This window comes from Dendropsophus ebraccatus, chromosome 5, assembly GCF_027789765.1.
Source record: "Dendropsophus ebraccatus isolate aDenEbr1 chromosome 5, aDenEbr1.pat, whole genome shotgun sequence".
In the NCBI taxonomy this organism is placed as follows: domain Eukaryota; kingdom Metazoa; phylum Chordata; class Amphibia; order Anura; family Hylidae; genus Dendropsophus; species Dendropsophus ebraccatus.
The window spans coordinates 38,290,510-38,302,621 of NC_091458.1; the positions used below are offsets into that span (position 1 = coordinate 38,290,510).

At 40.2% G+C, this 12,112-nt stretch overlaps 1 protein-coding gene across 1 annotated transcript in view; it reads left to right on the forward strand.

Annotated features, from left to right (window-relative positions):
• The window catches only part of B3GLCT (beta 3-glucosyltransferase), a 267,570-nt gene that overhangs the window by 194,338 nt on the left and 61,120 nt on the right, over positions 1-12,112 (forward strand). Inside the window, exons 6-7 of the mRNA XM_069969884.1 lie at positions 4,266-4,377; positions 6,090-6,226. Of these exons, the coding sequence (XP_069825985.1) occupies positions 4,266-4,377; positions 6,090-6,226 (249 nt within the window). The remainder of the gene's footprint in view (positions 1-4,265; positions 4,378-6,089; positions 6,227-12,112) is intronic.

The following is a 12,112-nucleotide window of genomic DNA, read 5'->3' on the forward strand; positions in this document are numbered from 1 at the left end:
ACATAGCATACGTACTAAGTAGTTTGGGATCCAGACATAGCATACGTACTAAGTAGTTTGGGATTTAGACATAGCATATGTACTGAGTGGTTTGTGATCAAGACATAGCATACGAGAGCGATCATGCATTGCTGTCCATTACTGTATGTTAGCGGGGCCAGGTGTGGCGTAACCAGCCCAGTGAATGTGTATGGAAACCCGGAGGACAGTGGTGATGCATACACTCTGCTTACCACGGACGAAAAGGGGAACACAAACATGGGAGGATTGGCGGGGCGTGAGGGACGGTAGCAAGATATCAAGCTAAAGATGTACAGAGGAGACAGGTTGTGGATGGCATCATATGTCAACAATTTAGAATGAATTTGTTGGGCAATGGGTAGCCAGTGAAGGGACTGGCAGAGGGGAGAGGTGGATTAGATGAGCAGCAGAGTTAAGGATAGACTGGATGGGGAGCAAGGGTATTAGAAGGCCAGAAGATTTGAGTGGAGGATGCTGCAGTAGTCCAAGCAGGAGATAATGAGGGCATATATCAGCAGTTTTGTCAGGGTTGAGAAAAGAGTGGATTTGAGAAATGTTTTTGTGATGGGACAGTGCTCATTTTTGAGGAGGGGTAGTTCAAAAAATATATATATATATATAATTCAGATCAGCTGGTGCCAGAGATTTGTATTTTACTTCTACTACTACTGTACACCCTACAGGAATTGGTATTATTTCCAGTCTGGAGAGCAGGAGATGTTTTCTGTGGGAATTTGCTACTGCTCTGGACAGTTCCTGACATGGACAGAGGTGGAAGCAGAGAGGACTGTGTCAGACTAGAGAGAATACACCACTTCCTGCAGGACATACAGTAACTGATAAGTACTGGGAGACTTGAGATTTTTAATAGGAGTGAATTACAAATCTCTGGCACTTTCTGGTATCAGTTCATCTGAGAGAAAAATATTTTGGTAAACTACCCCTTTAATGATTCACTGCTCCATTAGGAACCTTCAATACATGATACATAGCATCTGTTTTAGGGGTTTTGCCCCTCATCAGTACAGAACAGGCTGCGGGCTGTATTTTTGGGAGGTTTCTAAATGTAAATAAACTGATTAATTACAGAGCAGGTTTTGTATTCCGTAACAATTACCTCTCTGCCTGTTTTGGTCCTGCTAAGGCATTATGGGTAATTGTGCATCTGCACGTTATTTTTTCATGGTCATAATTTCTGATCTCTTTAAGCAGATTTTTTTTTCAGAAATTTTGTACTAATACTGTATAAGGTTGTTCCTTGAGGAGAACTAATTCCAGTTATTGGACTGAGAAAAGCTTGAAGTGATGCAATTTCTGATGATTATGTTACTAGAGGAAAAAAAAAGTAAAATTTTAGTATTCTCATTATAGGAAAAGAACATTGTATTACAGTGGAATAATGGTTTTGAAACTACTTTTACAATGTTGATTTGAACTATACTGTTTAAAAAGCGTTTCAGAAGTCTTAATATTTGAATCTGGGACTTATCAAACACAGTCAAGGGCTTAAAGGAGTTTTCTGGTTGTATAAATGTTAAAAAAGGAGTAGTCATTAACTGTTCGGGTGTTGCCTGTGTGTCACAAAAGGACCAGGAAATGAAGGTCAACATGGAGCTAGTGGGTGTCTGAGCAGCAGTGGTGGAAGATTAGGTTTATTTTTATTGTTTATATTTAATCATTATATAGGTGTTGCATTTCCTCAAGTAGGACTTCGCAAACTGCTAAGTTGTTAGCATAGCACAGATCAGGGTGTCAGTTTTAATAAATGAACTACATGCTATACTTTCCATAAATTGGCTGCTACAATATCTGGTTTGAAACAGCAACTACAACTCCAATCCACTTAATCCAAACACATAAGAAAAAGAAACAAAACATAAAAGGGTAAAAGCTTGACACTTATCCAGGCCGATCCAGCCTTTTTTTTTTTTTTAACCTTTTTATTAGGCATGAACCCTTCGAACCCGAACTCTCGGTAATGATTCCCGCTGTCTGCCCGCTCCGTGCAGCGGGCGGATCCAGCGGGAGGACCGCCATAGGCTGTATCCCAGTTTTCCAGGCGGTCCTCCCACTGTATCCACCCGCTCCACGGAGTGGGCAGACATCGGAAATCTGATGCCGCGCGTTCGGGTTCATACAAACCCGAACCTCGGAGCGTTCGGACCATCCCTACTTTTTATGTATTTTATTGTTTTGCTAATTAAATTTTATATGATATATTATCTGGCCCTTGTGGTGGATGATCTGCGCCTACTCACCTGTGTCTGGATCAAGTGGATTGGAGGTGTGGTTGCTGTTTCTTCCCATCTTGGGTCCCCTAGTCCCGCTTACGCCGTAGTGAGAGTTGTGCCTCGGATCTGGAGAACTCCACCAGTTGAGGGAGTCCACCTTTACTTCTGTTTGTATTCCTCTATTTGATACTTCTACACCATGGAGCACTGTCTTACAAATAAATGAGGTTCTACTTAAAGAGGACCTGTAGCCAACCCTCCAAAAACTAGATGTTATTATCATGAAAAAGCTTAGGATGCCCGGATCATACACTATTTTACAGGTTTTTTATATGCCCTTCTGTTCTTGGGCTATGTGAGTTTATAATTAGTTTGACAATTTGATTAAAAGTCAGATGGGCGTGACTATGAGGTGGTGCACATGATTATGCAGTCAGGGGTGTGAATGTTTTACATTGAGGGGTGTTTTTGCCTTATACATACCTCTTGACTTTATGATCACACACATTACCTGATATTCACCCCCTTTATGAAAATGTAGTTCATGCCCATCTATTAACTTATTGTTAGAGAAGCTATAAACCCACATACCCTGTTTCCTCCCAAATAAGACATTCTCTGTAAACTATAAAAAGGTGTGTGATCAGGGCACCCTATACTATTTAATCATAGTGATGTCTATTTTTTGTATTACTAACAAAAATGAAGAAAAAAAGCTTTGTACTATAGGGATGCACGTACAAATAATGCTAAATAGTAAGGATACCCATGGTAAAAAAAAAAAATACACACTATGCATCAAACTGTAAAAACAATTAAACCATACCATGAACCATTGGTCCAATCCCGTGCACAGGATAAGAGCCCCAGTCACTGGGCGAATGACCTACAAGCCCCTATGTATTCATGATTCGAGTGCTTTTGGTACTTACCATGCTTTGAGTCATGGATACATAGGAGCTTGTAGGTCATTTGACCAGTGACTGGGGCTCTTATGTATCCTTACTATTCTGCATTGTTTGGATGGGCATCCTTATAGTACAGCTTTCTTCTGTTTGTTAGTAATGCATAACTTGCGTGTAATGTTTTGCACTCTAATTGAATGAATATTTGGTGATATCCTCTCGTCCTTTTCCATCTTTTTTGGGGGGGTTCACTACAGATTGTTAACTTTGAGGTTTTTCCTTTACTTTTATGTTTTGTAAATAGTAAATAAGATCTAGTGCTACCTGGAAATGAACAAGAAATACAGGGTGTAATATTTTGACAGGGATATGTGAGCTTGTGATCATGTTAGCACACACTATTGTTTGTATTATTGTTTATTTATTGGGAGTTTATTAAGACTTTTATGCTCTTTTTCATTGGCTTTTCCTTGCAAATATATTTTCAGTGTTTACCCCTTGCTTTTACAGTAAAACAATAAAAGCCAGTATGCTTACCTCCCAGTCGTTCCTGCTGTCAGATCCACCACTTCCCACGAAGGTCCTGTTTCTTCTCTTTCCGATGGCGTTCCACTCCAGCTTAGCCAATCGCAGAGTTGAGTGGGCAGTGCATATGGGAATGGAACATCAGTAGAGATGAGCGAATCGGGTTTGAGACGATCCGAACCCGAACAATCTGTATTTGATTAGCTGGGGCTGCTGAACTTGGATAAAGCTCTAAGGTTGTCTCGAAAACATGGATACAGCCAATGACTATATCCATGATTTCCACATGGCCTTAGGGCTTTATCCAAGTTCAGCAGCCACCGCTAATCAAATGCCAAAGGTTCGGGTTCGGATCGACTCGAGCATGCTTGAGGTTCGCTCATCTCTAAACATGAGCTAAAAGAGGAAGAAGAAGACTGTAGCAGGAGCAGCAGATCTGACAATGGCAGGGGAGGTAAGTATAACCGTATAATGACTTTTATTGCTTTACTGCACAGGGAGGCATATATATCCATAATATATTTGCTTGTAAAACCCCTTCAATGGAAATCAACATCATCCTCACAAAAGTCATCTCTTCCAGTTTCGCAGATAATTATGGCAGAAAATCTTCCTGGATTTTTTTTTGTGAAGAAGACACATCGGTGAGCCTTAAAAAACTGCTGGAAACATTGCAGAGATTTGACAGGTCTAAGGTATGTCTTTTTAATTGAAAGAATTGGCACATCTAAGATATTAAAAAATAATAAAGTTAAGGTTAGCCAGCCACCTTCCCCCTCTGAAAAGAAGTTGTCATTTAATATTTTATGGGTAATACATTGCCTAATGTAAGACGTAATTACAGTAAACGTTCTTACAGTAAATTTATTGGTTTGCTTTATTTTTGACACAAAAATTGGGTATTCAGAAGCTGTATGCTTACCGTCAAGACCTGATGTATCCCGTTATAGATGGGGACCACTAGGATTCCCCGGGAATCATTCAAAGTCTTACCCATCACAGCTGTCATGGAAGCTCGGTCTGTTAATGTAGCCATTTTTTTATTTATTTTATTTTTTATTGCATCCAAATTAATGTAAGTTTGCAGGTAATCTACATTAAAATCCCCCATTTTGCTGGTACAGTTTCTATGCAGCCATATGTATCTCTATGGTAACAGACTACAAACAAACCCTGTGTAGTCTGGTCCTGCAGTCATACGTTCTTTTTTTATCTGTCCACTATTTCTTAGTTAGCTGCCAAACGTATGCTAACAAGATGCAGGGACCAGATAAAAAGGAGCTAGATTGTCTAGCTTGACTAGACTACACAGTCTTTTTTAGTAGTCTTTTACCACAGAGATTTATATGGCTACATAGGAACTTAACTGGAATTTTTTTTTTTTTTTTTCGGTTGCCTAATTTTAGCTGCATCAGCACAATAAAAATATGCTATTTTGGTATTTGATTGTTAAAGAGCTTAACCAGGATTGGAGAAACATGACCCCTTTCTTAGAGAAACTGCGCCACACTATATTGGTATTGCATATTGTATTGTATATTGGTATATGGTATTGCAGCTTAGTTCCATTGAAGTAAACCGCAGAAAGACATGTCAGTTCACACAGTGAAGCAAGCGGCTCCGGCCGCTTGCTTCACTGTGTGCTATGGAAAGCTCTGACACGGCCGAACGCTGATGCGCCCCCTCATCAGAGCTCCGCGTCCGGAAAGATCACCTGGCCGGTGCTTAAGTACCGGCCGGGATGATCCGGGGTCACGGAACGGCCGGTTGTTCACGTAGTGTGAACATAGCCTAAGGGTATATTCACTGTGTATGAACAACGGCTGTTATTTGGCACTCAGAACAGCCGTTGTTTTCAGGATCCAACAACGACCATTGTTTTTAACAAAAATTGCATTAATTTCATCACCCTGTGTGACCAACGGCCGTTGTTTGTCAGACTTCAATGCAACACATTTTTCTATGACAAGAACGGCCATTGTTTTAATTGCAAACAACGGCCAATCTTGTCATAAAAAAATATGTTGTGTGAACATAACATAATAACAAGACCCTACAATCCTACCTCACTGCAGCAATCCTTCAAAAGTTCCCAGACCACCCCTGAGTAGTCTGACCTGTGAATCCAGCATTTACTCTGGTCATAAAGTCTGCAAACTGCACAGACTCATTTTCAGCTCTTCCTGCTCACTCGCCCCCCTCTGCCCCTCCTCCTTCCATAGGCTATAATGGGCAGTGCAAACCTGTCTTTACTCTGCTTCACTTTGCTGTAGATGACTTTCCCTTAGTGATTAACAGATAAGAAGCCAAAGTATCTGATTACTACTGTGTTACCTTTCAATATTCTTTCTTCTTTTTTCTTTTTTTCATTTTTAAACTCTATTGTATACGTTTCTTTTTGCTTTAGAAATACTTTTTGGGAAAAGCACTCTATGATGAAGAGTCTACTATAATCCATCATTATGCCTTTGCTGAAGACCCTACGTTTTTTAAATATCCGGACTTTGCGGCCGGCTGGGCTCTCAGTATGCCACTTGTGAGAAGGTAATAGATTATATATACTGTATATTTTTGTTGTTGTTTTTTTTCCCCCCTCCTTAGTAAAATGCTGAAACATAGCAATATGCTGTTCTGACTATTCAGAAATGAAACTCATGCAAAATACTGATAGGATTTAAGTTATGAAAACAATTTAATGGAGTTATTTCATTATCCCTGCAGTTTTTATAGGACTCCTGGGACTTTGCATAGAGTTAGCATAATGTAGAAATGAAGGTGTCCCTTCTGTTTAAATGATAAAATAAAATTAAGCAGCATTTCCTGAGCTCATCAATTTCTCTTTATAGTTTATCAGCGGATGTTTATCACTACTTATTGGACCGCACACCTCAGTCTGAATAGGAAAATGGAGGCACGATCAGAGACTTGTTACTTAGTCCACAGTTAATTTACTAGTTTAAGAAAATGTTGAGCGCTTATTTGTATTTTATATCTGAAGAAGAAGCATTTGGTATGGAAATCATCCTTGCTTAGTGTGCAGCTTTTCCATTATACACATAAAATAGTTTTAGCTCCAAAGGAATGTACCAGCATGTACATAGTTTTAAGATCTTCACAACAATAGGCTGGCGCCAGTGCGGGTGTGCCGCTGCCGCTGTCTCTCTTTTGAACTGCGGCCCAGTTCCCACGCCGGTCTATTCCTGGTAACCGGCCCGGCCTGATGCATTGCAGGTCTCGGTGTGACGTTCTGCCCTCCCCTCTGTGACGCAGCTCCATTAGAATCAATGAAGCTGTAGCACAGAGGGGAGGGGTTACGTCACTGCTGCAGGCCGGGCCGGCGACTGGAAATAGACTAGTGCCATGTGTGGCAATCGGGCCGTGGTTCAAGAAAAAGGACCACCGCATCGGCATCCTCACGCCGGTGCCAGTCTTTTGATGTAAAGATCTTAAAGCGAATGTACCAGAAGGTACATCCGCTTAAACATTTATCTTTGCAAAATACTCTCAACATTCACCGTTGGAGAGCCATTTCCAGACACATCTGTGCTTTGAACAATGTGGCATGTTGGATTTCGGTCAGGCAGGCATGAATCTTAAATGGGACCCAATTACAAGTTAGGCAGAAAGGGTATTTGCCCAAAGGGCTCCATCACCTATCTGCACTTTTTAGTTCCCGCTAATACCTTTGGTCTTTAAAGGGTTATTTGACTATACAAAGTAAAGCATACTTGCTCACTCTGATCCCCTATAGATGTAATTTTGATGGCTTCCAGTCTACACTGTGCACTGTTGCTCTCTGCTTTCTCTGTCACATCGTTCCTGAAGTAAAATACCCCTCCGCCAATCACTGGCCACAATGGGTATCCTTCTCCAGATATTAGCTGAGCAAGCATATTGTGCAGGAAAGACACTGCACAGAAAGTAAGGAGCAGTTGTGAGCAATGGGGACTGACACCTATTAGACCAGCAGCTGTGAAGAAATTGGGGTAGGTGAGTAAGCTTTCCTTTTTATTTTGATAGTACCCCAATGGCTGGAATATCATTTAAAAAAGTCACAGTCTCTTCTGCAAACTCTGCAACATTATTAGTACAAGAGACAGAGAGACAACAAAAAGACAACACAAGATAACTGGCTTCATTCCCACATTATATATATATATATATGTATATATATATATATATATATATATATATATATATATATATAAATAATATGTGGTCTGTAGGTAGCTTGCATGCAACGGACTGAACTGTCAGAGCTTTGTGGATCAATTATGATAAACAGCCATGTCAGTACTGTAGTGCATAAGTCCAGTAGAAAAAAAAAAGTTGCAGCACATAGATACTTTTTTTTTTTTATATTCATAGGGCACTGGTGCATAATAAACATTCAGTTGTGAGGCTGTGTCGATGGGCTACAGCCTGTTTCACTGGGTTACTACTTCCTCTGTCCCTCTGTCAGTAGTGTAGCGCAAAGCTTTAACTTATTAAGAGCTCACAGAATCTTTATGATGCATAGAGTTCCAACAGTTTAGTCCATTGCAAACAGGCTGCCTATGGACCGTATATACAGAACATGTGAATGTAACCTAAGATATAGATCTAACCTCATGGCTTTATTCACAGCTTAGACTGATCACCACTGCTATATAATGGCCTCCATGCTGCACTGTGTCTATAATGACATAGAAGAGAAGCATCCTCTTCTATATTTGTGCAGTGTATTGGAACCATTAAAGAGGCTAGGCTTCTCTGAAAATTCAACTGAAAATTAGATATGGGGCCTGCAGAGGAGACAACTGGTGTAAAAACTGCTATATTCAAGTTAAATAATGCTCAGAAATAGTGATACTCTTAATGATACTGTACTCTTAATGAACCATCTGAAGTAATGGTTCGTACACCAAAAATCACTAGTTTTTTAAGATTTGGAGAAAGAATGAGACTTTTCCTGCCCCATAAGAAACACTCCATAAGAAACCTCTCCATTCAATAGAATCAGCAAAGAAACAAATGGTTTCTGCTACCTAGTGCCAAAAAAGTGCAAGTTGATAAGTGGCTGCTTGGAAAACATGGATGCAGCTATTAGCTTGTTTTCCACGACTCCATAGGGCTGCATCCAACTTCTTTAGCCACTGGTATTCAGATGCAGAACGATCTGACTCATCTCTATAAATTAACAAAATCTAGTTGGTAAATGGAGAAATAACATCTTTTGGATGATGACCTTTAAATTTCCAGGGCATCGTCTTGACATTTATCCATTTCTTACACCCGGGGAAACATTTCATTTGTTTTAGCTTGCCTTTGCCCACTAATGATTGATGTTTTGTGAAGTTTAAATAGTAAGGTGTGATCTCTGTTTTAGAGTCAATGTCTAACACTCATCCAGTCCTTACATGGCGTGGCTGTTTTCCTTGCTTATCTGTTTAGTCTCCAGCTGTGTTCCTGGCAGGAGGGAAGCTGGCTACTCAGATCCAAACAAATTTTGGCAATTCCATTAAAGATATCCATAAAAAGACTTCTGTAGAGAGGTGATTGTGATGAGGTCAACAGGGCTTCTTCTACATGTTGAGGAACATGGTGCTAAACTGCTTTATTAAGAACATTACTTAACTTGTACAAGACGCTTCGTAAAGTCCAGGCTCAAAAATTTCAGTGGGTGATTTGTACATGTGTACTGTATATGCATTTCTGTACACACTTTTTATTTAGAGGTCATTTTGTTTCAATCTATTTCCCTCCATATATTTGTATATCATTCCTTTACCAAAGTTGACTTTATCCCAGAAAAGAGCTCTAAAATCTTGACCACTAAGGGCCCTATTACACAGAACGATGATCGGCCGATTATCGCTCCATGTAATCGAAACAACGATCAGACTATGAAACCATCATTGGTTTGGACCTAAAATCGCTGGGTGCCGCCTGCGCATCGCTATGGCTGACAATTGCCCAAACACCTAAAACTTTACCTCTTCCCTCTTCCGGTCTTCTCTCCTGTGCTCCGTAGCTTCCCGGTGGCAGCAGCGTCTGAGCGTCCTGTCAGCTGACAGGCCGCTCAGACACTGCAGAACACAGGAGAGAAGACCGGAAGCTGGGAGTGGTAAAGTTTTAGATGTTTGGGCAAGGGCTGCATAGACATCACTAACAATGTCCATGCAGCCCTTGCTGCCCAATTATCAGGCTGTCTGATAGGTCCAGTAAACGAGTGCCAATCTAGCAGACCGGTGCTCATTTACTAAAATGATTGGGCCATAGTCGGCCTATGTAATAGGACCCTAAGTGTCTCACTTTCCCAGAAATCATTGTCCATTGACCGTTAGGGGAATTCTTTCTACAGCAGCAGAGAGATCAAGATGGATTACAGGAAGTGTGTGTGTGTTTGGGTGGGGGCCATGCACAGAGAGTAAGGACTATACAAAGTCAGTCTTTGAGCTTGTCTGCCTTCTACAGAGGGTTCAAGCGGTGCTTTATAGAGTTTATCCGGGACTAGAAAAAACACAGCTACTTTCTTGCAATTCCTTTCAAAGCCAGTGCATCTATAACCTCCTCCTGCAATCTAGATTAGTTTACTCTTTAAATGATCCCCCCCGCATAGTGCCAGGCTGTTCAGTTCATAGAAAAGCAGTGGAAATTATGCACTGTCCTGTGACTGGCCAAAAAAAGTAGGTGAAAGTAAGGTTCCTATTCCATGGAGCGATTTTTAACGACTAACAATAAACGATCGCAAACGAGATTGCTTATTCGTTAACCTGAAATCGTTCACCATATTACACAGAACGATGGTCATTAGATATGATCGTTATTACGATTGTTACTATAATCGTTTATTCCTTCTGATCCCAGCAAAACAATGGATAATGTGCTATTACGCTGAACGATTAGTAAAAAATGCGGAACTTAAGCGAAGGAATGTGGAATTACAGCGAGCGATTAGCAATGATTTTAGGTTCAGATCTCGATCAACGACATACGAACAATTTTTCGATCGTTGCCTGCAATTACACTGAACGATTACACTGGCCAACAAATTTTCAAAAGTTGTTTGGTTCCAAAATAAAATTATCCATTTCTTCATGATTTTTATGTGCTGAATTCAAATATCACAAGGAAAAATGTTAATTGTCTCTAGTTTCTATGATATGGAAGAGTTCTCATGTTACTGTTTTGTGAATTGTATAGAATACAGTATAATAGCCGACAGATTTATTACTTCTGCAATCATAAGGAAGCAAGTTTACTGTTCATAAACTTTTGAAATATATTCATAGGAAACTTAGTTCTATCTGAAATCAACTAAAATTTACAGGCATATCTAAGATTTTTTACAAATTAATTATGTTTATTGAACTCTAGAATGTTGGTCCTTATTCAATGGCTTCTTGGTGCATTTACACACGTCTTTTGTATTCATACATGGGATTGTCTCTGATAACTGTCCAACAGTAATCTGCAAGCATTGATGGGTTCCATTGAGGCTAGGTTCACACTGCGTTTTTTCAATCCGTTTTTTTGTCCATTTTTTTGCAAAAAACGGATGCATTTGTATGCATCTGTTTTGATCCATTTTTCCATTGACTTCCGTTGTAAAAAAAAAAAACGGATCAGTTTTTTTTAATGGACACAAAAACTTAGCTGACACTACTTTTGTGTCCATCAATAAACGGATCCATTTTGATCCGCTTTTTTTTTTTTTATAATGGACGTCAATGGAAGAACAGATGCACACAAATGCATACGTTTTTTTCATCCGTTTTTTCCAAAAAAACGGATTTCAAAAACGCAGTGTGAACCTAGCCTTACCCTGATACCTTTTTTCCTTATTGGTCATTCTAAGATGATGTAATATACCAGTTGATAATGCAATACTGATGATGCAAACTTTTCCTAGTATTGTATCACAGGCTGTGAGAAATATATAAAGTATGTCTATTACTTGGAAATTAGAGCCAATTTCAAAATTTGAACATCATTTTCGATGTCAGCACCCCAAAATTAGTTAAAGGACAAGTGCCATGAAAAACTTTTTCCCAGTAATTGAAGCACATTACAAAGTTATATAACTGTGTAATATGCTTCAATCACCTATCTGCCTCCCTTCCCTGTCTTTTCCCCCCTCCACCCCCCACCAGGAAGTGTCCTGACTCACACAGACCTAATGACTGTCGTCACCATCACCATCACCTAGCCTCCCCCCTCCCCTGCATTGTCACGTGACAGGCTTGCTCAGCTCCCAATAGCTGAACAACTGCAAGCCATCACTTGTCACATCTCACTTGCTTATCTTCCCTCAGACTGACTCTGGCACATAGGCAGCTCCCCCCCCCCCCACCTCATACCCTCTCTCCTGCTGCCATGGACTCAGTGAAGGAGTCATGTCACTAGAGAAGATAAGCTGAGCAAGCAGAGTCACCTGACAAGGAGGGG